Genomic DNA, 27,972 nt, shown 5'->3' on the forward strand with positions numbered 1-27,972 from the left:
TTTACCAGCTGTACCAAGCCTTGAAAGAAATCAACTCCCATCCATGAGTCACACATGTATTTTATTCACCTGCTCTCTTCAAATGGAAAATATTTTATCACAGGATCTACAACATATAGCTACACATCAACCGCACAAATGAAATAAAAAAAATCACATGGACAAAGTTTCAATGGCAGTTACTTTTTTCCATTTTTTTAAAATAAAAAAATTGTTTTTGAATTGTTTTGTATTTTACAAAATGTTTGCCCATGCATTTTAAAACACAATACTGCACAAAAACAATGATTCTATGAACAATATTAACAACATTTCTGATTTCATGTTTTCCAAAAAAAGAAATTAAGACAGAAATCCATCACTGATAAAGCACACTGTAATGATTGAATCAAGTGATGTAATGTCTATGAAAAATCCTAATGAAATAGGCAAGACTACCTTTTATTGTGAGATGAAAATAAGGATTGTTTAGTCTACTGTATTGAATAAGGCAGTAGCTAGTTTGAGTTTAAAATACATGTTGTCATTTTTTGTCATACTTAATCCACAGTAGGGTTAAAGTCCACTGTACTTGTGCAACAACTTGACACATTCTCATCTGCCTCTACGATTCATCCAGTCCAAGGCACATGGGGAAGTCATTCAAGAGTGTCATCAGCGTGTCCAGAGCTTACTCAAACATGAAGACAGAGTACACCTCTCTGCAAAAAGAAAGTCCCCAAAGACTGTGACTGCAAACATAACTGTGTGTATGGCCTCTTTTCAGCTCCATTCCCTTCATGTGCTCCTGGCTCCTAAAGCAGTTTGTGCCAGCGTTTGGTCCTCCTCAGTGGATGCTCATGTAGTTTCTGTCCTGGTAATGATATCTGTGCATAGAAAAAAAAAGGGTGATATCTGAGGGAGTTCTGCTTTTCAAAAAACATCAATGACATTTGGAAAAAAACAGGGAGATGAGGGTAAAAATGCAATCAAAAATTAAACCAAGGATTCATGGAGTAAATAAAGATGTAGCTTTTGCATGAATTATGTCAAGGACGGAATCCCTTAGCAAAAAGTAGTCTACTTAAGTGTACCACAAGTATACTTATATAAAAGTATAAAAGTATACTTATATAAAAGTGAGGCAGTATACGTGAAGTCTACTTTTTATACACTATCTACATAAGCTCACTATCTATGTAAATTTAAAATGTTCCAATTTAGTTTGAAGAGGTATTCTGTTAGTTTACTTCCTACAATATACAAGTATGGTCTATAGTATAGCTGCTATACTAATACTTAAGTATACTTCATAAAATAAACTTCAGAAGTACTTTTTTTTTGCTTAGGGATGCTTTTGTTTTTACACAACTAGTCTAAGTCCGAATTCATTCCCTACCCCCTCTGGCTTCTCCCTATTGCTCCAATTGTAGGGGCATTTGGAGCCGTAGCCGCGTCCGAACTTGTTACGTTTAAGGAGGAGCTTCAGTGACTTAAGGCTGGGTATCCTTCCGCTTGGAAGGTGATCTGTGTCACGCTAGTGACATGGAGGAGAAACGCATTTATTCACGTGGATGTGCTCCAAAGCACAGAAGTTTACATTTAAGTGCAAACAATTATTTTCTTTTGTTTTTGCACAACGTTTTTAAGTTATAAAACCGATGTTACTATTTATTTTCCAAGCGCTGGCAGCTGTGCGCTCACGTAGACGACTGGCAAATATTGATGGCTTCATCGAGTGGTATTAATGTCTGAATTTGAAGACACTTTTTCCATATCTCTCCGCTTCAAGGGACAAATATTGACGCAGGGAGAACCCATAGAATGGAAATAATTCAGATTTGGCCTTACTATCTCATGATGAAAGAATAACACTATCAGAGAATAAAGTACCATTTTCAATTATTGGCAAAGGAAATATTGACAGTCTTGTGCTCTGTGCTCATAGGCAGTCTTTGCAACTATGTCTGAATGGCATTCCTAAAAACCTTTACCTCGATATACTGTATGTTTACTGCATGCGCTATTTAAACTTTAGAGAAAGAAGGCTCCTAGTTCCCGTTTAACTCGCCCTGGTGTTTATCTGTGCGGCATCATAAACATGTTAGGTTGATGGGTGGTTCTAAACGCTCTGTAAGACTGAATCTGAGTGTTTATGGTTGTTTTTAATAAAGCCAGAAAACTGCAGTGCAGCCCGTCACCCAGCCAGTGACAGCTGGGAAAGGATCCAGCTGCAGTCCTGAATGGAATTATGCCGTTATGGAAAACAGATTGCAAAATATGCCTCTTATGATGAAACGTATGAAAAACAAAATCTGCAAATCATAATGAAAGATAAAATGGTTCAAATTAAAGCTGAAAACCACTCTAGGGAATAGTCAAAATGGAGATGAGTAGCAACACGACACAAAGCGTTCAGCTGTATTTGTTCTCACCATTAGGTGCCAGAATGGCTCTCTGATGGTTCATCTACACTAGCTGACTCAGCACCAACCACATCTACTAACTCAGATTTTTTAGGTAATGTGTCAGTCCCTTTGTTTTCAGGAGAAAATCTGGAGTCATTCATCAAAAGTTCAGAGTTCACGGGAGGGCAGAAAGAAGAAGAGAAAAAGTCTTTGTAAGAACATTTTACCTAAATACATCCAGATCACTTTAGCATAATTTATTACAATTACATGCATTTTTTTTCTCTTCAAATGCACAATTAAAACAGAGAAATTCCACATATATTCCATCCATACTAATGCCGAACAGTGTGTCTCACACGCTTCCACTTGTATGGACAGGCTTTTCTAAGTACTGCCCTCACCTGTTGTACGTGGGACTGGGGTTGTACGGAGATCGACGAGGGTACTGAGGTGTGTCAGGTGAATCAAACTCTGCCAACCCCACTGCCAGCTGGTTGCGCCAATTTCCTGTGCTCTCTGCTGACGACACTACAAACACCACAAGACTTTCAGCTTCTGCAATGTGACTGTAGCTCATTCAAACACAGTGGAGTTCACTGTGGTGTTTGCAAACCACAACATGAAGCAACCATACAACAGCTTCCAGTAAAAAATCCCTGTCATGTTATGCTGTTCAGACATGCCATGGATTTTCTGCAAGCTTAGGGCACACTATGTCAGGACTTAGGCTTAGTGTCAGTAACTCAGACGTAGGTAAATAAATAAACACAACAAAAATAACTTGATAGAAGCATGACAACATTAAACAGTGAAAGAACAGAAACCTAAACAAGCCTTGATGTTTTTGTAGTTTCATACTGAAGTTTAAGTGACTACTATGTGAAAACAATGATGAATCCTGAAAACAGTGATGTTTAGGAAATAGCTGAAATTAATCTTTTTACTCTTCAAAATTAATTTGAAATACCTTCCACTGTAAACACGTTCTTTCTAAATTCCTCTGGTTTTTGCATTTATTCTCAGAATATACCTTGATTATGTCATGATGTAAAAATCGATACTATTATCCTATTTCAAAAAATGCATTTGCACTATTTTACTGTCATATGTGACTCTCAGATTGTAATAACACTTTTTTAAACCCCTAAATGAGGCACTAACCTACAATGTTTATTTTCCACTATGTGTGAAAAAAGGCTTCAGTGCAACAGTTTAAACTATTTAGGCTAAAATTCCAGATGGAATAAAATTCACACATTTCAAAAAGTCAACAATGTAACACATAGCTACAAAAAAAAACTGTCCCAAGCCTTACAAGTTTAACTCGTTCATGCCTGAGGGTATTCTCAATTATCTAAAATAGCTTTTTTCTCTTTTTCCATTCAAGGTGATGCTACATTAAGTTGAGTCCTGGATTTAATGGTACATTGCAAATAGCGTTTGCTTAAAATATCAGAAAAAAATGTCATGAAGAGCTTATATCATATAGAAAAAAAATAGTTATGTATACTAAAGAACATAGTTAAACTTTTGAACACACTTTCCAGAAGAAATTCAAGCTTTACTGTTTAAATCTAATCAACTTTGATTCAAAAAAATCACATTTACATTTTTTTTCAATATTCAAATTTTTTTTTAATTCCCTTTAACAATAAATTTAATACAGTAATAAACATTTTCTTTACCTCACTATAAAATGAACAAAATTAGCATTTGCAAGTATAAAGCTAAATTCCCATTAAATGTCACACACCAATGTGTGTGAAATTTGTTCTCTGCATTTAACCCATCCCCTGGGGGAGCGGTGAGCTGCAAACACAGCTGCACTTGGGGACCATTTGGTTGTTTAACCCCCCAAGGAACCCCTTAATGCCTGGAGACACTGGGTCCCATTTTTAGAGTCTTTAGTATGACTCAGCCATGGATTTAACCTCACAAACTTCCAGTCTCATGTGGTCTCAGGGCGGACCACATGACCGCTGAGCTGGTAATCTATGTCAATTATTTTCGTCTAATTTATTTTCTAAAAAGAGGTTTATGGGTTCATCTTTTTTATTCTAAATCCACACTCGTACATCTATTTGTTACAACATTGTGTATGAGGAAAAAGTGAGTTGAGTACTAACATACCAATTTTGTGCTTAGAGGATGACCATTCCATGAATCAGTCATTTTTAATCATTCGACTGTTATTGCTCTTAAGTTTTAATTCTATTATAAATCATACTCAATGATTACGGTTACGGACAAAAAACCTAAATATTGCTAAACTAGATACAACTAAAAATCAGCCCACCTGATGAATAAGACGTGGTTCTGCTGGAGTGGCTGAAACCTGCTGGCATTGTTTGGTAGCCCAGCTGTGTGCTGTTGTCAAAGTCATATCCAACCATGGGTCCCCTGCCGTCTTCCCTGTGGCCTCTGTGCCGGTGGTACCAGCCTCTTAGATGCTCTGCCACCAGAGCTTTCTGCATGTTCTTGGCCAAGAGGTCATTTCTTGGGCCCTCTCTACTCCGCGGGGGCCTCACCGTGGCATAAGGATTCTGAGAAAGACTGTCTGCCCCATCGCTGTTGTAGTGCCGGAATCTGCTGTATCCGTGACAGCCATTCATTTGGTAATTCGGGTTGACGTTGTAGCGGCCTTCCACGTCACTTTCGTACACACAAGATCCATTGGTGTAGGGATCCATGTCTGGGCACGGGTATCCAGTAACATAGTAGGCACTGGGTGCATAGTTCGTTGAGGTGTCAGATGAGTAATTATAACCAGGATGGTGCTGGACCAAGTTGGGCATACTTCCGGTATTCCCGTACACTTCAACTTTTCGGCGAAGATGATGCATGGTTGAGGTACGCGAGTCAATTGTGTTGTAATGGGAGTTAGCTGCACCGCAGCATTCCAGGCTGGACTGGCTGGTGTATGAGGAGCAGTTCTCCAACACCTCTGTGCTGTTGCTGTGGTGTGATGACAGGATGAAGACAGGCTTCTCTGGGTCCATGTCAGTTCCCAGCTGGTGTTGAGACTCCAGACTTCCACTGCGATGCCTGAAGCAGTGAGAAGAAGCCTCCGACCTGGATAAAGAACAATTAAAGAAAATGGTGTTAAATATGGACTTGTAGAAAGGAATTTCAAATAAAAAAATGATTTTTTTTTATTTGCCATGCGAGAGAGACGAATAGCACACCTGAGCTGGCTGCTGCTGTAGGCATTTCGGGTCATAACTGGGGTAGCAGGCATGCTGCGTGGGTCTCTAGGAGGTCTCGGAAGGGTTTTATATGGACTACTGTGAGTAGAGGAGCCCTCACTTGGATTTTGGCAGTACTGTAAGGCCGCCTGGCCATCACAAACAAATCTAAAAAGGGGGAGGCGTGAGATGGGTGAAAATGAGCCAAGTAGAAAACATGACATGACAAATACAGTTGGCTTCACTGAGCCATGATCAAGTTTAATCACTTAACTAGAGGACAAATTTTGGCAAATCGAAACTTGCGGAATAACTTAGACATACAACATTTAAAAGTAAAAAAAAGGATCTCACCTGCCGTGGTTCTTGCGGTTTCTACCTGGGGAACTGTGGTTCTCTACATCATATTCCGCTACCAGCGAGTGCAGCGGGCTGAGCTGAGGGGAGCCTTGAACAGATCGTGAGCGTGGCCTTTGAATCCCACCATCAGAATCATCTTAACACACGAGATTAAAAAAAAACATATAAAATAAATATTTGCAAGAAAAAGAACACAAAAAAGACATCCTAATTTTACACTACACCTCTGGACAGACAATCTGAAATTGTTTCAGACACATCTTGTTGTCTGACTCACCATCATCCAGAGGGAGACTAGACATAGAGCTGAAGTCAGATCGGGCGAGATCATCTGTAGAAACAGAACAATAAAGATCCAACCGCATCTAAATTGATTTATGCAGCAATTATTAACTTAAACCTCACCTGCGATGATCACTGATGCCCGCTGAGTGGGCTTTTCCCCTTTCTTGATTCTGTACTGGTTCATCTCATCTTCTATCTGCTGGAGCTTTTGCATGGCATCCCGACAGTTTCTTCTCCTTTTCTTCTTGACAGTTTTGCACAGTTCTGATTCATTTGCGAGCTTCTTCGCAGCCTCCACGATCTTTTGTTGGAGGGCAAATCTGCTTTCCAGGTTCCTGAGGAAGGGATCCTGCATCCAGCGAAAAAGAAGAACCATTAGGTATTTCTTTCTTTTATTTATGTCTGATGTTAGCTAGTGGGTCATACTAAGGGTGAATTCACGCTAGGTACAGTTAATCTGTCCAAAGCAGTCTTTACCCCTCTCAGTTGCCCTAACTTTATTCTAAACAACTCCATTCTAAGCACAGATGCCATTATTCCATACAATAGAGCAGATGGCTGGAAGTAGTGGTAAATAGACATACTTGCATTACCAATATTAAACTTTTGAAAGAAAAACAGGCCAGAGCATTATGTGGTTTGTTGCTCTTGTGGCTAAAATGCTAAGTTGTTTTGAACAAGATTACAAACCAACTTATGATGAAACTGCATAATTCAGGTAACAGAATGTCTAGCAATCACACCAGATGTGTACCACAGCAAAGTCCAATGGACAGCATTCTGGCCCACATTGATAATCCTGTAAAGCCCATTACATCAAACAATTGATCGAGAAATCAAAGGCGTTTTTTAAAATCCTTTGACGAAATCCACAAAAAGATTTTGTGATAAAAGATTTTAAGGAGATGTATATCTTTAAAGAACAGGGTGTTAAATATGGAATTTATCAATGATGATAAAGTGGGGGATTTTGTTAAGTTTTTGCTCACAACAATTTTCGTTAAAGATGCAAAAATATTGACATGGGCGTTCAAGAAAAAAAGTACCTTATTTACCCACTGTTTCAGATTTGACCCAAACATTTTACACATGGTGTATCTGCATTATGAGTAATTGTCATTTCTGAGTTTTTTAATGGATGAGTAATTCTTAGAAAATTAGCAAAACTTTTCCCCCCAAAAGTCTTTTTGAGATTTCATGGGAGCAGCCATTTTGAAATCAGCAGGAAAAGCCCTTCTGCTGCCCCTGGTAGAATTATAATCCACTACAGGATAGAAAATGTCAACCACATTATATGCAATGGGTTTTTAAGGAAAGTTTGAATCATGCTAATGAGATAGGAGTCTCAGAAATGCCTGCATCAAATATGATAGAAATGGTTATATAGGGTTAGGCTGACAACAGCACAGGACTGCACACTGTACCGCGGGACTCAGTGATCACACCAGTCACACTAACCAGACTTTGGGGCTCAAAAGTTTTCATGTACAGTACATCTAGTGTGAGCATGTCCCAAAAAATGGAAAAGCCATAGTTCTATTCTGTTCTCAGCTAGTGATGTCACTATCTCCACAGTAACGTTTACAATGATGGAATTCTCAGTAGTTGATATATCAGATGAGACCAAAGGTAACATGTTACATTTAAAGTAGTGTAGGAAAAAAAATAAAAAAAATTAGGCTGATGCAGCATCAGATTGAATAGATACCTCGTTGTAAGGGAAAAGCTCATCTAACTTGAAAGCGGTGCCGACTCGTCGTCTGACCTGTGGTGGTCTTTCACCTTTGGAGAGAGGATACTCTTTTGGCAGCTTTCCAGTCAGTTCCTTCAAGGCAAAAACACTAAATCAGCCAAGCATGAAAAGATACGGCAGAACCAATCAGTGGGTCTTTCTGCGCGACAGCAGGCTTTAATAAAGGGAGTTCAGAGGACTGCAGAAATAACTCACAGCACCAGTGCGGAGGAGCTTTAATAGAAAATGAGTTCTTACCGCCTCTCGACGGCAAATCTTCTTCAGCTCCTCTGTTTTCTTGGCCAAAATATCTTGGATCTCCTTTTCCTTCCTCCTAAGTTCAGAGAGCCTTTCTTTCTTTTGTTCTTCACTCATTTCAGAGTCTGCAGAACCTGCAGAGACAGAATAATGAGCACTGTTTTTTCTAAGACCACACCCTTAGAACTGACAATGCAATACTATCACATGCTCCACTTGGGTTTTTAAACCTATTTAAAGTACAAATGTTATTTGTAATTCGACATTTTGTTATAAAAGGTTGTTGTTGTTTCTTTTAATTAAAACAATGAAACCAACCAGTAGAAACCAGACTCCCATTGCTGGCTGTTATGAAGTTATTCTTCAAGCCTACATCTCCCAGCCTGTTCATCTTTGCCCCTCCGTGCTCTGTGAGTTCCATGGCAATTTCCTCCACACTTTTAGCTGTTCCAAGTTTAGCCTATAAAAAGAATAATAAAATATTTTTAAAAAAGAAACAAAAGGAAGGCTGCAGTGTTTCGCAATTGACACTTACTTTGCTTTGCTTTCTGTCCAAGTAGAACTGATGCTGGCTAATTGCCATGACCCAGATGGTCTTGATCAAAGAATGGCTGGCATACCATGTATGGATGAGGAGGCCCGTTTGTCCAAATGTTCGTTTGGTTACTGCTCTCCTGAACAAAGCAAAGAAAAAACAAAAAGCTTGTAATACGACTAATTGATGATAATATAAATGGACTACACCGCAAACTGTTTGATACTTACAAAGATTTAAAACCTTGTTTTTAGATATTCAAGATATTTTACCAGGTTTCAAGCTGTTTTAACTTATTTTTGCACTATACTTTTTTAAGCTTTTCTCAAAATCTGAACAAATGAGAATTTGTTGTGGCTCACTAGGAGCTAGAATCTAGAAATAAGGAAATTATTATTAAGATGAGACATAATCATTTTGCTCCATACTACTGACAAAAGTAAAACTTGATTTAAGATTTAAAGAAAAACTCAAAGTACACTGTTCAATTTTAAGGATGTTATTTTAAAGTTCACTAAATGTTTTGAAAACAAAAAATTAGACTTTTGTCTTAAGAGTAAGGTCTTGCCAGCTTGTACTAGAATAATATTTTTATTTTGTTTTAGAATAAGTAATTTCCACTTATTACAGTAGATTGTTGTCACTGTATTCAAAATAACTACACTAAATTACATACAAATCAAAAAATACAAACCATTTGATTATAGCAAAATAGAATACTTATTACTGGGCTGTATAACATCCATTTATCCATTTTCCTACCCTCTTTATCCTTTTCTGGGTCACAGGGTTGGCTGTATAACCTTTAAGTTAAAGTCATTCTATGTAATAGTAAGCTTTTTGAGCTTATTTTTCCCTTTATAAAAGCGTGCGTAGAACTCAGTTTTGTGGGTAAAAATGCCTTCCGCATGGAAAGACAAGTATTTTCTAGCGATTTCCTTCTTATGATTTAGTTCATTTCCTGTTTTTAGGCTACCTCTTTTTGCAAATTGACAGCTTCAAAAAAATAAAAGCAGAAAAGAAGTCAAATCTTTCTAATATAAAAAAAAGAATTGTGTTTTACAGTTTAAAAAAAATGTGTTATGAAGTTTAACAAACGGCTTAACCAATGATCGACAGAGAGAAACTCCTTCCGCTTACCTGTGTGGATCATTAACTTCCACTGCAAACTTTTTCTCTCTGAAGTACAGGTTTTCTAGCTGCTTCCACTGGTACAACTGAGGGTAAAATGTACAAAAACAGTACTTGATTAAGTAAATAATTAACAAGAAACTTGAAAGATTAAACCAAACATCTGATTTGCATTGTCTTGTTTCTGCTATACCCAAAAAAGAAAATAGAAAAACAAAGTGCCAAGAAAAAGTGTCTCATGCTGATCTGTTTTAGTCACAGTCATTAAAGCGTCAGACTCTAACATTACTGTCTGGACTGCCCGATATGCCGAGTCTGCAATAACACAGGTGTTGGAAAGAGAATAATGCCACAAAGACTCCTTGCGGCACACGACCCCTCGTGTGCCTCATCCCCTCTTTAACCAGGTGCTTTCTGACTATACTCAGATCCAAACAGATTGCTGGGATCACCGACTGACTCAACGTCTGAACAGCGCAAGGCACGTAAGAAACAATAAAATATGAGGAAGCAAGACAACTTACAGTCAACAGCCATATCTGAGCACACAAAGTTTTGTAAAGTCCAGTCTTACCAGAACTATGGGTATCTGTAGAAAATCCTTGAAAACTTTTAACGCTCTCTTTGTCTTTGCAGTCAGCGCAAACACATACTTTGCTTTGCCTTGTTTCAGTTCTTGACTTGTCTCTTCAGGTATTCTCAGAACGCCCAAATCCAGCCCCTCCTGCTTTCAACAGCTTACGCTCCCTGCTCCTCTGCAGCTGACTTGCACAACTTTGGCATGCACGAGGCTCTGACACATTGTGTCACGTTGACAGAGCACTTAGTGGAAAAGTTACATGCAGCATAAGCTGTTCTGAGAATTTACCACTCAGTGTTTGCGCCCACTTATTCTGGCTGGATCACCGACTGGTTGAGCTAACTTATAGATCACTCATATTTAATGAAAAAAAAACTAATACTAATGAAAACAGTAAACCACACTTTAAAGTCATGAAATTGTTTTTTTCAAACTAATATGTATTTCCATTTTTTTAAGTCTTGCCTTATCAACTTCATCAAAAAAGCAGCTTTAGTTGGGGCCAAAACAGATGATCCATCATTGTGAGTCATTCCGTCAGTGTACAGCAACAACAGTCCTCACCCGCACCCTGTGTGACCACGATCAAGTCAGTGAGGCTGTAGAAGCTGCAGGAGGCGTTTTACCTTCCGAGGCTTTAATTTGTCCTGCAGGTCATACTGGCCAATGCCCTTATAGCTGATTCCGAGCCACCAAGGGATTCCTTGTTTATCCTGTCAGCAAAAAAGATGGCTCATGTGTTGGTTCCAGGTGCTGCAGGTATCATTTACTGCGTGTCATTCCAAAAAAATTAAAAATTAAAAATTTAAAGCCTACCTTAACCTCATAATAATGCACTCCATAGGTTGGCAGAGACTCAACCAACGTCAAATACCTGTAGGAAAAACATTTATTAAAACCACAAGTGTCTTATTAACACCTGTCTGTGATTTACAATGTAAAAGAACTGGATTAAAAAAAGATGAGTAAACAGATTTTGTGAGAAGTGAAGCAGCTGAAGAGAAACTATCGATTTCTATCAGATGGTAAGTAAATGTGTGGCTGGGAGACAAAAAAAAAAGACAGGTGAGGGGTAATGGAGGTTACAGGAAGATTAATGAGCATAGGAGTTAACGAATGAGTAGTTAACAGCTTGGAGAAAATGCTTCCAAACTTTTTTTTCTTACTGTACAATGGCCTGTCCTCTTGAAACTCCTGTCAGCTGCTTATAACATTCAATGACTTGATCCTCACTGTAACAAAAAAGCAAAGAAAGGAAAGTTACAGCTACTAATGACTTTTTGAGATGCAAAAGCAAAAAAAAATCTTATTTCAATAAAGTTTTTAAAAAAATCAAATAATCTATAATTATTTGATTATTGCCAGATTTAATGCCTGTTTTTGCAGTGTAACTAGCCCATAACTAACCCTATGTTCTAATTTTAAGCAGTACATAGACTCAGATTTTACCAGCTGTAACATTGCATGTAAAATTCAATTGCAAACAGAAACTCTTTAAAGTAATTTGTCGAGGAAAGACACCTATGAAACATTCCCTGACAGCGTACCAGTATGCCAGAGAGGGGTGTTCCTTCAGCACTTTGGTGGGGAGCGTTGGTAGTTTCCTCAAATCAGCCCGAGTGTTTTCATTGCTGGAATCGTAACAGAATCAGAGGTTAGGCAGACGATCTTGACATGAAATCAGCTGTGATTTATAAGAGCTGCTAAGAGTGTTGCCTTTGAAGGCTCCTCTGCAAAGTGCCCTGAGATCACTTCCGTGACTGGTTATCTACAGGCACATGAACACACCCATTGAGACTCATCGAGAGGCTCTTCAGACACAGATGCCTCATTTCCTATTAATATATGAAGGTTTATTTATTCATAACAGCTTCCCAAGCGTGTCATATTCTTTTATTTACAAAAGTAGCACAACCAAAAATGGATAATCCTCAAACATTTAAAATAAAATACAAGGTTACTAGTTTTTTGCCAAAGGGAAATGCTGCCAGACATTGTTTGTCAAACCACTTGTCCCCTCACAGTAAAAGGTCACTGCAAACCACTCGAAAGCTGCTGTCAGAAGCATCACTGCCCTGAGTGGAATGGTTTCCCTCTAAGATGGCAATACTCCCCTCCACAATGAATACTGGCTCACTCAGTTGTTTGGTAGTCAGATCTTTTTTTCCTCCGCATATCCGTAGAAGATGACTCATGCTGTCCTTGCAACATCCGGGTGCAAATACCTTTTTAGGTCTTGTACTAAATGTTCTCTTTAGTGTATCTAACTCTTGTTATAGTGTTTCCACTGCCTTTAATCAGACAAAAAAAATATATACATATATAAGTAAATATATATATATAATTTTATTTTGAAACCCAACGACACACAAAAATCTGTCCATTTTTCTGGTTTAAATTTCAAACTCAGACTACGAAAAACATCTATTTTAAAGACTTTACAGATGATCTGAGTGTTGTTTTGATTTCTCTGCAGCTGATCTGAGCCAGGTAGTACCATACATTTGTGAAACAGTGAATACGGCCTGTGTGAGTTGTCAGGTGTGTCTGTTCTCCAACACAGGCTCTCTGTCAGCACTGAAAGAATGATTAGTTGTCTAGTGTGAGCTTCTCAGTGTTATGTGGTGAGCCCCACATAGTATCAGTATTGATTTTTGTTGTCTGCTCTGGACAAACAAGTGACCTATTAAAGGTCTCCACTAAAAGCTTGTGATTGAATAGTCCTGCTGTTGTTAAACACTCAAATATAACTCCACTCTCTTACCTCGTGTAGTCTCCTTTAGCTTCCTAGGGTTTAAAAACAGGAAAATCTATGAGATGACACCGTCTAGGATGCAGTAAATATAAAAAGTATTTAAAAAAAGAACCCACCTGCAAAGCATATGCAGCTAATTTGAAGACATTCTCCGTTTCCACTTCAATCATTCCCTGAAAAACAAGACAGATAAGGGAAGTTTGTGTACACAGTTTTCCAGACGGAGTTCACTTTCCCTGTGCTGCTGGACTATAACCTTTCCCACAGTTAACCTCTGTGTTTGTCTTCCCTCTCAGTCTGTGTGCTTTACATTCCAGCCAGCAGAGACAGAAAAGTGTGCCCTGCAGCAACTATCTGCAGGGCTGAGGCGCAGCAAGGGTTTACTAACAGTGAATCATAATGGAGCCGGTGACGGAACAAGAACTAAGTCTTTCAGTTAACAAAAAGAAAAAAAAAACACTTACATTGTACACTGCAGATTTAGCGTTAAGGTAGAAAAGCTCCACCGTGATGATGTCCTTCAGCTGAGTAATGTTTTCAACATAAAATCTGCAAAGAATAAAGGAAAGCTGATAAGTCATTTATCACGCTATAGAAAACAGGGCAGTCTAAGGCTGTTGTAGCCACTACACATAGAAATCAATAATTAACAGGTGATTGTTGTGATGTTCACTACAGGAAAGCAGTGCTCCCTGCTGGGAAACATGAGTAATTACCTGACCATGAACTTTAGAGCAATGGCCCCAGGCTTCTTCGAAAAGTCATGTTCAAGAACTCTGCGGTCCATCTGCAGCCACTTACACTGACCACTGCAAAACAAACAAGCTGAAGCCTCACAAAGCTGCGCCTCGCAAAGACACAGTCCCACCAGGTTGATGCCTTTTTCACACTGCTGCAAAGATGGAGATTTTGCCAAATGACATACTTATCGTCAAAAAATGCGAGCCCAAAGAATTCCTTTTCTTTGAGGTTGAAGTGGGAGGACACAAGGTCTAGGAGCTCATAGGACAGTAGCTTCGGCTGTGAGGAGAGGATTCAGATTCAGTGAAGCAAAAAAATTAACAAATTTCTTTATCTGTGAATGTTTTTGGCATAAACTGAAAATATTGCCATCAGACCCAATTATACCATAACCAACATTTGCCAACATGCTGTAGCATTGATGTGACACAGTTTTAGTGTAGACTCATTTTCATCACTATTTAAAGCCACCGGAATCAAATCACAATGTTGGCTGTAAACACCATGGACTACGATGTTTGCAGACGATATTGTGTTTAGTGAGAGCAGGGAACAGGTGGAGGAGAACCGAGAGAGGTGGAGGTTTGCCCTGGAAAGGAGAGGAATGAAGGTTAACCGAAGTAAGACGGGGTAAATGTGTGTGAATGAGAGGGACCCAAGTAGAAGAGTGAGGTTACAAGGAGATCAGATAAAATAAGTGGAGGATTTTCAGTAATGGAGAGTGTGGAAAAAAGTAAAGAAGCGAGTGCAGGCAGGTTGGAGAAAAGTGTCAGGTGTGACAGAAGAGTTGCAGCTGTAATGGATGGAAAGGTGTACAAAACTGGGGAGATCAGCCATGTTGTTTGGCCGAGAGCCAGCGATGCTGAGGAAAAGACAGGAAGCAGAGCAGGAGGTAGCAGAGATGAAGATGCTGAGGTTCTCTTTGGGAGAGACCAGGATGGATAGGATCAGGAATGAGTACATAAGAGGGATGGTACATGTTAAAGGTTTTGGAGATAAAGTCAGAGAGGCCAGACAAAGATGGTTCGGACATGTCCAGAGGGGAGACAGTGAATATATGGGTAGAAAGATGCTGAGTTTGGAGCTGCCAGGCAAGAGATCTAGAGAAAGACCAAAGAGGAGGTTTATGTGTGCAGTGAATGAAGACATGAAGCTAGATGGTGGTAGAGGAGAGGATGTAGAAGACAGGGTTAGATGGAGGAAGCTGATTCGCTGTGGTGACGCCTGAAGGGAAAAGCCCAAAGGACACGAAGACTAATAGAGGCCCCTCAATAAAGGTAAAATGACTTTTAAAGGCTAAATATTAGGCAATAGCATAACTTCTAAAATGTTTGTGATTTTGGTTCCAACTGTGATTAAAAAAAGAAATTATAGAAGGCCACAAGTCACAAATAATACCCTTAAAAAGTGTACAAGGACTTCAGAAGAACAGTAGTGTCAAACTAAATAAAAGCTGCTAAGAGGAACCATATAAGTTAATTAAAATTATGCTAATTTGTTAGCAGTTTTTGTTAAGAAGTTTGATGCAAAACTAAGAAATGCTGACAAATATCAAAACAGGAAAATATGCATTCTGTGTTTGTATTAGATGACTCCTGTTAGGTGTGTGCTAAGAATTAAATGCATTGCATAAATGCAAATGCATTTGGCAAGCAGTCCTCTGGTGTTGCATGTTAGCATTGGCTCACCATGCATGGTTGGAACCTCTCCCAAAAAAGGAACCAGAAAGAACTAGGTGAAAGACACATAGAGCTATGCTAAGCTGAGCAGAGTAAATACTAGTGGAAAAGAAGCAAGCTCAACAAACTTCTAGTTTGTGTCCCATCAAACAGAAATCAATATGTGTCCTTTTTTCTTAAGCAGTCTTTTTCAGCCATAATATATTATGACAAAACAGAAACAAGCATAAAAGCAAAGGGAACTACATGGCCTCATGACCCCATCCCATGCTTCATGCATGAACTATTATGACATACCTGAACCAGCAGTTCGAGCTTCCTGTCATCCAACAGCTGAACTTGGCAAACTTTTCCCTCCGTCATCTAAAAGGCACAGGAAAATAATAAATACTTGAACGGACGACTGCCATAGGGAGTATTAGTTGTAAAGATTTTACCACTTCTTCATAGAGTGATGCACATAAAAGCTCAACGGTAGTATTTCAGAGCTCGGACAACAGATTTTTTTACAGCAACCAAGCAAAGCCATGGTGGCTAATTTCAGGGACATTTTCAAAGAAACGTGGCTTTGTTAATGACAATTCAGTCATTGTGTAAAAGATCGGTTGCCGTGGTAACCACAAGAAGGATTTGGGGTTTATGCACTTGGCCTTTTACCAGAAATGTTTCAGTTTCAACATGTGTGGTTTACTCTTGGGTGTTTTTCAAAATTTCCATTACAAATACAAAGTTTTTTTTTTTCCCAGCTAATCTTTCTTTTCCACTATAAGGTAGTTAAAAATAACTTCTACTGTTAGACTTCACGATTAAAAAAAAAATAATCAGAGCATATCATGCAGGATGAACCTTTTACAAAGTCAGTGAAATTTGGTTAACCACTGCTGAAATACACCGGAAAAAACTGCGAAACAGATGTGACATTTAGAGACAACCAATACGAAAAAGTCTTTCAAAAAGGAGTTCAAAGTTTGAAATTTGCTCTTAAGATTCTGAATGGATGCTTAAAACAAAAGGAAAATTTTGAAGAAAAACAATTAAAAAGACCTCAATATGTTTTGGAATTTTTTTCCAAAGCATGACAAACCACAGCTTTATATCAGATTCCAGCTAAACTTAGCCTCCTCTAAACTTATTTTGGTTGGTATTCAGATGTGGCTAAAAAATATTTTTGTTTCTGTTTGTGTAGAATCTGCTCCAACGCTTTATTTTCCAAACTGTGCATTCAGTCAGGATAAAAGGAGCTTGATATGTTTTAGGCTACAGGGGATAACACAAACACTTAACCAGTTTCCAGCAGAAAACACTCCACAAACTAAAAAATAACCCAAAATAAAATCTTATCTGACAGAATAAGGACAAACCCATGGAATAACCAATAAGCTGCTGTACCTGGTAGACCTCTCCAGTGAGAATGCAGGTATTGACGCATCCCTGACCAGCATTCATCCTTTAAACACTTTTCTAATACCTTGAAAATATTATATCTCACTGTGCCACAGCAGAAGATCCAGCCACATGGTGGAATAGGACCAAATGGGAAACCAGTCCGCTGCTTTACGCAGCAACAGCTTACATCACATGAAGTCAACAGGTGACCTATTGTACCATGGCAGACTCCTTACCACAGTTTCATATTTATAGCCCGTCAATAGGACCAGTGGTATCAACATAAACAAACCAATTAATATTGCATGAATTGTCTGCTAACAGGGTTTTATTTTCCTTATCTCGTGCATCAACATGACGTTCTTCCCTTTTTCTGTACATTTACACTAACAGATGTGAGTTCAATCCAGAAGCAGGAGAAATTTTCTTCTGAAATGCTTATTAATTCGTTCCCCACTTAAATAGATGCCCCGCCTCCTAAATGGCAGCATCACGCCCAATAACTCCTTTGAATTTAATCATCTGCAGGGTTTTAATAGCCTCTTTATCAATTCCGACCCCTGAATAATTTGTCTGTCCATGCAGTTGCCAGAGCCATTCATTATCTTTCATGGTGGAAATGAAATGGCCACATTTATTAAGTAGCCATAAATTTACAGTGCCCCTTTCTTGTGAAAGTCACAAGAGCGCATTTAAATTTGATTTAGAAATGATTACTTCATAGATTGTTCAGATTCTTTTCTGTGAGCCTGGACAGCTGTCCAACCCTCCTATCCCTCTTGCAGTACAGAATTTGACCACAAGGTGGCACAGAAATTTGAATTCAGAGATTTGCTGGACAGCATTCATTAGAGCTAAAAAAAATCCTTCCAATGAGTTTGTTGCAGATATAAAGTTAGAGAAGGGAGCTTCAGCTTATAGAAATTCTTCATCTAGTTTCTAAACAGACTTTGTACTAATCATGGTCACAAGAGCATGAGAGCAGAGAGGTGGGTGGCCTATTCCAGTTGTCATGGAGCCATTTTTTAGGAATCTACTTCATTAATCAACTTAGTACCATAATTATCAGCAAGAACCATGGCTATACATATCTACCAGAGTAGCTCAGAGGCTTATAACTTAGCTGTTTCTCTGAAAAAGGCTGTGCAGCAATGCCAATTTAAGCAAAACAGACTTCTTTTTTTTTTTAGAATTTATTATAGTTTAGAAAGGTAGATACAAAGAGATTTAAAACTGTCAATCATTAATAGTATCTGTATTGTTACTTAGGTTGAATTCTATTAAAGCAAATAGAAGCCATTCATTTCCAATGAAAGACCGGCTTTGGGAAGGAGGAAGGAGATGAAAGAAATATCAGTCTTTTTTTGTTTGTCTCTCCAGAGACTGGTCAGGCGCTGGTTGAGTGCTTGGGTGCAGATATGACTCTTTTAGCCTGAGGTTTGATTTTTATTAAAATACAAAAATAATAATAATAATAACACCAGTGGGGACCTTTGTTAGGGTGCAGAGGAGACATCAGTGTGCTCCAGGGCTGACGATGCTTATTGTAAGGCATGACCCTACATTAAGGGATGTGGATCCCTAATTGTAATGCTTCAATGCTGCAAAAGAATAATGTCAACCTTGAGAGGTGAACAATAGGCAGCTAACAGGAGGATCTCTCTGTTGCCTGAGTAAACCGGCTGTCAGTGTTTAATACGTCACACTGGTTAAATGTCATGTCCAGACTGTAGCCCGTCTTATCTCAGGTTGCCATTTTCGTGCATTATTGATGAAGCCTGGTATCACGCACACACGTCAGTGTCTGCTCGCTGTGCTTACATGCTCTTTTGATAGCTCACACATTCAGTAAAAGCGTTTTGCATGAAATTCTCCTGGAAAAAGCAGAACGTCTCCGAGTGCCAGTTAAAAGAGTCAGGTGGGAAAAAACAAACAGGGAAACAGTATGAAATATGCATAAAACAATGTTGTAATCGAAGGAAATACAGAAAAGTTTTGAATTTAAGCAAATAAGAGCCCACAGGGATGAGTGCACAACTTGTTATGCAATTTTTGTCTCCAGTGTGTGACTATAACAATCTAAACATTTTTTAAATGTTGGCTTGTACTATTGTTTTATTAAAACAAATGTATTAAAATTTATGGCTTTACAAAGCAGCAAAAAATCAAAACACTTGAAGTATTTCTTTTTATACTTTCCTCTACTTAGATGAGAGACAAAAATAACATTATTTTGAAGATGAATAAAGCAGCACTGACACAAAAATGTGTGCTTTAGCAGCTAAATTTGTGTCTTGTGCAGTTAGATTAGTGCATCTGTGTCAGGCTACAGTCAGATCCCAATAACCTTTGCTCACGGTCAGGTTTCAGTGCCATCGAGCTCTTAGAGGCGACTGAACCACTGAGACAAGAAAATGGAAGTTATCAAGTGTAGCTGAAGTTCCAGGAGTCTGCTGGAAAAAACACAAAAGAGGGAAGCAGCACAGACTGAACACCAGATACAGCTACAACATGTTTTTATTTTGTCATGCAGAAGCTAAAAAGGGGGTTAGTCACATTTTCTGCAGATCGCCACAACATGTAATCTGAGCCTGTAAAGTTTTAGGGAAGCTGCAGCATCACGACGGATTACATAAGCTTAGTGTTGGCTGAAAACGCAACTCAACCACAATATTTTTTAACATTTAAACACATTTTTATTCATGTTTTAGACGAATATTAGTATGATAGCATGCACATAATAGGATACATAAATTACATGTCTTACTTTCACATTTTGTATTATCTAGTTTAACAAGTTTTTTTAATGACTACATTTTTCTACATCTGTAAAAATATAGATTGTCCAAATTTTAACTTAAAAAAGAGCCTAAAAATCACTTTAAATAAAAGAACTATAACATTTAATAAAAGAACATTTTTGTTGTGTTTTTCACGAAGGTCTGTGTTTTTTCTAAAAGGCCTGTGTGTAGATGGTACTTCCCCTGTAAATAGATATGAGATGCATGTGGTAATCAGATGATATTTGGTTTTTTAGGTCATGAGTTTACTCAAAACTTAAAGACTGACGTATTTTTTATGATTTTCTTCCGTTGTAAATTAAAATTATTTGTATTTTCAAAATGCCCCCAAAAAAATCTTTGAAAGTTTTATTTCAAATGATGCTATTAGAAAGGACTGTTTAAATAATTTTGACAATGTTACCTAATTTTTACATTTTGGATTTACATTTTCATAAATTTAAAAATGGAAAATAATTGATGCTGTTATGCAGGAGTTAACACATAGATAAATAATGCAAACTTGCTTTTATTTTCCTCTTTTCTTTTCATTTTTTTTACTCCGTTCTAAAGAAATATTTCTTTAAAAATTATTGTTTGTACTAGTTAACTGTCCTCTGAAGATTCTCTGGAACTATTCAGTAAATGATGCTAATTAAATCACTCAAAGGCAGAGAGGAGCTCCAGCATCAAGGAGCTTTGGTTGCAGCAGGAATGAGCTGAAGGAAAAGGTGCAGAATTATCTCATCCTGACTCATTCTGTCCGTGGTCAAAAGGTGTCTGTCTGCCTTCATCTCACAAAGACAGCTTGTCTGGCAGTCTGCGATATTCAGGAGAGGTAATAAACATGATAAGGTTTGGCATATTATTAAAAATATATATTAATTTTTCCTTTTTTAATTGAATATTTGAATAGAAAGGAAGCAGATAAATGTAAAAATTCCTCCTCATAAGGGCTTCTACAGGGAGCAGTGACATCATCTCTAACGCCTGTCCTTCAGCCACATGCAAAAAAACCCAGTCCACATTATTTTATCAGCTGTCATTGTGACAGCTGTGATCATATCCACTTCTATTGTTCTTTTTATTGTGCCACTCAGGTGAAAGCCGAATATGTGCACACATTGTTCCATCTTTGTTACAAGTGAATGATATTTTAGGTTTTTCCTTTGATTTTTCTCTCCAGAGATAAAAAGTTAAAAATAAATAAATAAAAGGAATTCCTACACTATTGTAAGATTTGGCCTACACAGATTCTGTAAATGACAAACACTGCACATTCATATGTAGCAAAGCTCAGTCAGAGCTACAGACATAACTAATCGTAAATTAAAGTAATGTGAAGTACCCTGGCAGGATCTATTACATTTATCGACATTCTCCCTTCTTAAGTTTCCCATGGTGTTTCATTCCCACCATTGATGAGGTAAAAGACCAGTCAGACGAAGCCCACAGCAGCAGAAGATCAACCTTTGAAACCGCAGTGGACTCTTTTAAACACCACCAGAGCTTGATGGCTACTAATAGAAATTTCAGATGCGTGTGCCAAAAATGAACGCGCTTCTATGAATGTGCTGGCCCACACACTTCCAATGCATCCATCATGCACTGACCTGATTTTGTTAGCCACAGACAGGTCACATGGGTTAAAAATGTGACTTGCTTCTCTCATTAACATTGCCCACCAATAGCCAATAGGACATCTAGGGATGAACAGTTGGCCTGGTAGTATAACCACGGAGGGGAACCCTTCAAATAAACAACTGAACCGGATGGTATGGGACAACAGCTGAAACAGTCCACATGCATCTGAGTGAACGTGAAACTCTGATTTATTTCCATCATAGCTGATAAAGTGACCAGTACTTCTTTTACCTTGCAGCATGTATCTGCAGGAATGCAAACAGCAAAAAGAGGCTGATCCAGAGCTTGAATCTAGTCACTGAATACCTGAAATGCACCAATTTAGTATATCTGAAAGGCAGGGAAGAAAACCAAATAACTTCTCTAAAAGAAGTTTACTCCTTCAGGTTTGAGGAATTAGCTACACTTATCACCACACTTAAAATTCAAAGCTGTCCTCTACAACGATCCTGACTTTCATTGCAAAGTACTAAATTGACTTTCTGCAGAGCACAGGGACATGGCACTAAGGCACAAACCTGCATGTGCGGAAAAAATGGAACATGACTAAAATGCATCATATTGATAATTTCAGTCATGTTGACTGTCTACAGCACTGTCTGCAGCACCCCCAACCCACCCCCCAGAGGATCAGCACTTTATTTGAAACAAACTGAATCACCATTCTCTTTTATCTCTTAACTTACAGCACTGCAGTGGATGAAGTTATTCTTAAAAAAACAGATTGATTAGTACATCTGAATTGTTATTTCATAAGCAATATTTTTCTGATTGATATTTTTACTGTAATAACGGTAAATGGTGTATAGTTATATAGTGATTTACTACTTATTAGAAGGTCCAAGGCGCTTTGCTGTCTTTGTACCATAATAAAAGAGTAAATATACAGAAAATTCTAAATATTATAATGCAAATATTAGGTTAGAGTGCCGTTCCCACAAGACTTTGCGGTTTCCCTTGTTATCAAACTGTAAACGTTTCAGCAACCCAATAGGGGGCAGTAAGGAGCATACGTCAGAATTATCTGCAATTATATTTGCTGTGCCATTTAGAAAGACTTGATAAACTTATCAAGATGCCCAAGACATAAATGTTTGTGTCGTAAACAAGCATAGTCTTAAAGGTTATTTCTCATTTTCATTAGATACTTGTACCAAGCAGTGGATGCAGTTTATTAGTCAGAAATATGGCTTTCAGAGTTTTTTTGTGCTACTTAATAAAGGATAGCTTTATAAAGATGCAAATTATACATTTCAATTTTTATATTAAACTATTCCTTAAATGAGGGAGAGTTTTAACAAGCCAGGAGTTCCGAAAAAATGGGTTTTCAAACAAGAAAGAAAGAAAAGAAAATAATCCTAGAGACAGGAAAAAGAGAAAAAAAAATCTGTTTTTATTGTAAACAAGCCCTTGCTAATGAGAAATAAATACAGGTGTAATTGCACATAATTAAAGCTAAATAACTTTAAAACAGTAGAATATGACCACTGCAAAGGAAACTACAGATATAGTTTGTTATAACCCAAAATCTAAACTGGCTACCTGCTTTCTAACTCTGACATTTAATTTGTTCTGTCTGCTCTGCTAAGTATCTGAGTACAAGGTAACTTGCTCATAAAAAAGTTGATCTTTGTTTTGCTCCTTTATCAGGATATCACTGGAGGCTTTGATTCCTAAATGAAAGATTTCGAGCCGAGATGTTTCTGAGCAGCGCCAAACGAATACCTCATCGTGTCTGTCAAATAAGGATGTAGCACTGACACCAATGAGAGGATTTGCATACATTCATGTGCAATGACTGAATATATTTTTCCAATAAGGAAAAAAAAAACACCTTTTTCAAGCATTTTACCTTCTCAGTGTTTCACGAAACACGCAAAAAGTCAACTGCGCTGACAGATGACGCAGGAAATCCTGTCCAGCAAATAGGAAGAGGCATGAAGTTTCATGCTGGACATGTGTCTCACACAGACATTACAGCAGCAATTCCTGTTTACTCTGGCTGGGGCTTTAAATACCCCCTTTGCTTGTGTTTCTCCCTTCAGCTTAAAGATAACAGAAGGAACATGCAGGTCAGCCCGCATACAGCTTGACCCTTGGTTTGTTTTGCCTTTTCACACACCTATGAACAAACACCATTACAAAAAATAGTGATAAGGGGGGGGGGGGGGGGCAACCCTCCAGCTGACAAAGAGGATGTGCTTGTCTGTCTGCAACAAACTAGTTTCAAAACATGACCAGAGTCAAACATGTGACCCGGGTCAGCCAAACTGAATGACTTGAAAACCCACAAAGAAAGCCTCCATAGAAAGGATCTAGTGTGTTGTAGCATTGGAATCACTCACTGAGCACTCTAATATTCAAAAACCCTCTTTCTGAGTCAACACACTGCATGACTAAAGTCTGTCTGGGCTTTAAATGCCACAAAAAACACCTGTCTTATCAATTTAAAGCTGCTTCACTGCAGACAGTGCCCCAAGCTGGGATGATCCCACTGAAAAGGGAGAACAATGAGAGGGGTACTGTAGTGTACATGGGTGTTTTCCACCACACAATGTGACAAACTGAACCCACTCCGTTACGCTAATAAAACACACAGAAGGGTGGAAATGAGCCAAGCCCATCCGTTTTGAATCCTCATTGATTCCCTCAATTCGGATATCGCGCACGCATGAGCGGATATATACAGTGGCGGTTCTACCCTGAATTACTCCCCGGGCGAGACCCTCCTCTGCCCCCCCCCCCCCCCCCTCCCCCCCAATAGAGTCACTTTGTCCATTTATTGTAACTGAAAATACAGTTAGGAAATATTTAATAAACACAAATAATCTGAAATAAATATTATAAACTACAAATCACACAAATAATACACTAGAATAAATGTGACTGCAGCACTAAGAACAGAAAACACTAACTAAAACCTAACCTTTGTGGCCTTCCTGATGCAAGCTTGTCAATAACGTCATCATATGAAATCTGCTCCCCCCCTGAATGATTGATACTAACAACAGCAGGTTAGTGAGTTGCTCCTGAGACATTGGTGATCTCAGGTATGACTTGATCAACTGGAGTTTTAAAAAGCTAACAGCAGCAGCAGCAGCAGCAGCAGCAGCAGCAGCAGCAGCTATAGCTATAGCTATAGCTATAGTGCTGCAGGTATGACTTGATCAACTGGAGTTTTAAAAAGCTAACAGCAGCAGCAGCAGCAGCAGCAGCAGCAGCAGCTATAGCTATAGCTATAGCAGCAGCATGCTACCATCACAGCTTATTTAACATTATGAACTAATATACAACAATAAAACACAACAAAAACTTTGTGTTACAGCAGAGCAGACAGACACACGAATCATAACTAATGTTACAAGTTAAGGCAGAGCAAACATTTAAGAATAAATATCTTAAAAATGACGTTATTTGCAATATTTGGGCCTACTTCAGTTTTGGTCATGATAGACCAAACAAGAGATTTTTCCTCTGCAACGTTGTTGTTGTTGGAGGGCAGGTAGCATTCGAATTTAGAAAACGTGCATCTAGCTATGCGATAATACCCTTTTCTTTGTCTCTTTTCACCTCTTCTTCTCTTTTCTTTCTAAATTGGGCACCAGCTTTGACCTTTTTTCTCCATATTTCAGATGTTTTTGCATTTAGCATAAATGTCCTGACATAGGTATCAAGTCTGTCGACTAAACCAACTGTCATCTAAGTGAAGAATTTTTTTTGTTTTCCCATTTTTTATTTGGGCATTTCACACAAAAATAACCAAAAAAGCATGATTTTTTTATACCTTTTTTATACCCGCAGCCCCCCCCCCGTTCGTCATACATTTCCAGAGGGAGCGCGTGCAGCTGCACCCAGGGGCGCCAATTCGCTACATGGCGGCGCAATTTTTATTTTTATTTTTTCATCAAGCACTGAGCCGCGGCCCGCGACCGTTGCCCCCCTGGAAGAAGATCCAGCCAGGTTTGCGCATGCGTTTTGCGCTCCGTGCTCACCTCTCAGCCTGCATCCTTCACCCCGCGCCCCCTCCCTTCTCCTTCTTCACCCCGCGCCCCCTCCCTTCTCCTTCTCAAACACATTTGCGTCTACTTCTCAAAGACAGGAGAGAGCGCAGCTGCGGGGCGGGGGCGCCGCCAGGTTTCAGGCTGTTACAAACTCTGTGATATAAGTAAACCAATAGTGATTCATAAAGTATTTTACAAGAGCTGAGCCGCTGGCGCCGCCCCTCCGTCATTTTTCCGCCCCGGGCGATCGCCCGTATGGCCCGTGCCTAAAACCGCTACTGTTTGGAGCTTTTTGTTCTGCAAAGAGACAGGACAACTAAGGAAAAGAAAGAAAGGATGGATGGAGCCATTTGGTGAGATTTGGGGTAAAATGTCTTTCTGTTGGTGAGATCATGGAGAACAAAGTGTGTCTGGATATTCCAGCATGACAAGGATCGAAAACTCATCACCCAGGCAACAAATGAGTTGCTATTAAAGCATTTCAATGTTCTGCTGTGGTCTAGTCAGTGTCTGCACTTCAGTCCAGCAGAGAATCTGTGGCTGGAGTTGAAAGTGTTGCCCAGAAATGGCCTGACAACATCACAGCTCTTAGGAAGATCTGAGTGGAAGAACTGATCAACACTGCAGCTATAGTGTGTGGAAACCTGGTGAAGACCAGTCAAAAATTTACATACTCCAGCAGTGGCGGTTCTACACTAACTTATTCCCTGGGCGAGTAACCCCACCAGCGCCCCCCCCCCCCCACACACACATACAAAATTTGACAACATCCTGTTGTGTTCCCTATCTTCTATTTAGCCATTTTACACAAAAAAATGCATGAATTTTCTAGACTCGTATTACAGGGGGGTCAAACTCAGTCACACAGGGGCCTAAGTTAAAAACACGCTTAAGGTTTTGGGCCGAAGAAGATAAATGTTTACTGAACACACTAAAGCTAAACTTTTAAACCTTTTAAACTGAACTTTTTGAACATAAATATGAATAAAAACAGGAACACAAGTTAAACCTTAAATAAGTTGTAATATTTTGTTGTCCATATAAATATATTCTGTCAAAATTATACAAATATGAACATGCTGCAGGACAAAAAGCAAAGAAAGCCTGGAAATATTAATAAGAAATTATATCAAATAATTCCATTTTTTTTGCTCTTTCATCATTTTTTAGAGACATTTTTTTAGAGCTGGACTCCTGCTTCATTTTTAGCAATAATTTCTTAATGTGTGACGTCCTGTGTGTGTCTTTGTGAAACATAACAGAGGGATTAGATCTAAAAAATAAAACTTATTGTGATTAATATGTTAAGGTCTTATGAAACATTAAAGACTAAATCTTAGAACTCATCAGTGGGATTACTCCAGAAATATTTGGCATTTCCCTAAATTCGTGCAACACCAGCAGCAGAAATCCTCCAAAAAAACTCAATCCATAAAAAATGGTCTGCCCGCACCACCCCTCCCCCTCCCCTTCCCTCTGACACACGCGGCTCCGTCTCTATGACGGGAGGCGCAGCTGCGGCCCAGAGTTGATTGTTAGATAGAAAATGACTCCCAATCACCTGTTAGTGTGATTCACCCAGCCACCGGCGAGTTGCGCTCCCCTCTCGAGTTTTTTGACTTATGTTCCAAAGACTACCGCAAAGAGGTGTGGCCGCAAGCGTCTTGCAGCAGAGGGCGGTGGTCACGTGCGCATCGGGTCTGCTGTGTCGGAGCAAAGAATTGTGGGAAATAATCTCCATTGCCTGCTTTTTTCGAAATTGGGTTGAGCACGGGTGTTTGTTCTGCCTATTTCCTTTTCATGTGCCTGTTTTACGTTGTTTCACTCTGAGATATTCTTTTTTTTTTTTTTTTTTTTTTTTTTTTTTGCACCATAAGTGTGAAGAGCAAATAGGAGGAAGACATTCTTAAGAGTCTGATGTGTCAAACTTAAGCACTAAGTGTCGGCTGCTGAAGCAATTTCAAATTAAAAGCTCCAAGCTTCCTCTTTGAATATAGTATGTAGCACATTAGGTGTAACGCCTCAGGCACGGCAAATGCCGCCCCCTATGAAGTGCCGCCCTGGGCGACCGCCCACATCGCCCATATCAAAAACCGCCACTGGATATATACTTTGTCCTCCTTACAGACGGCTCTGACTGAGGCCGGCTGGATCGCGCCGTGCGCTCCTCCTTTACCTTTGCGCTCCTGGCGATCCGTGTCAGGTATGGATGAGGTGAGAGCTCCCCGACATGCTCCTCAGCTTCGCTCGGCCTCGTCCTCGTCCGCTGTCGGCACAGAAGAGAGCCGGCTTTCAGCCGCTGCCCATGCTCATCAGCCGGTACGCGCTCGCAAGAGCGCACGCTCGACGCGCCACGCCTTCACCCGCCGCCGGCTATTATGTGAACAAGCCCAACACCCCCACCACCACCACCCCCTGCCTCCCGTCGCCGCCGCTCCCTCCCGTCTCATCCAGCAGCTGTCGACCGGCCCAGTTCACAGTGGATCCCACGATAAGCGTGGTGTCCTGCAGACCGAGCCCCCCCTCAAAC

General features: G+C 39.3%; 1 protein-coding gene across 2 annotated transcripts; it reads right to left on the reverse strand.

Moving 5' to 3' along the window:
* Positions 1-42: 42 nt before the first annotated feature.
* Positions 43-27,941, reverse strand: frmd4bb (FERM domain containing 4Bb). Of its 2 annotated transcripts, XM_023956755.2 has the most exons (24): positions 27,619-27,941; positions 15,929-15,994; positions 14,137-14,231; positions 13,928-14,020; positions 13,676-13,760; positions 13,328-13,384; positions 13,221-13,243; positions 12,004-12,087; positions 11,623-11,688; positions 11,273-11,330; positions 11,083-11,169; positions 9,886-9,962; positions 8,746-8,884; positions 8,529-8,670; positions 8,211-8,344; positions 7,929-8,045; positions 6,341-6,569; positions 6,213-6,266; positions 5,930-6,071; positions 5,576-5,743; positions 4,687-5,462; positions 2,792-2,918; positions 2,415-2,534; positions 43-866 (listed from the first exon to the last, which is right to left on the reverse strand). In XM_023956755.2, the coding sequence occupies exons 2-23, from the start codon at positions 15,992-15,994 to the stop codon at positions 2,417-2,419; spliced, it is 2,937 nt and encodes a 978-aa protein (XP_023812523.1). In that variant the 5' UTR covers positions 27,619-27,941; the 3' UTR covers positions 43-866; positions 2,415-2,416. The 2 variants fall into 2 exon arrangements, with proteins under 2 accessions (XP_023812523.1, XP_023812524.1); XM_023956756.2 differs by lacking the exon at positions 2,415-2,534.
* Positions 27,942-27,972: the final 31 nt, after the last annotated feature.

This window comes from Oryzias latipes, chromosome 7 (assembly GCF_053564925.1).
Source record: "Oryzias latipes strain Hd-rR chromosome 7, Olatipes_Hd-rR_3.1".
Lineage (NCBI taxonomy): Eukaryota > Metazoa > Chordata > Actinopteri > Beloniformes > Adrianichthyidae > Oryzias > Oryzias latipes.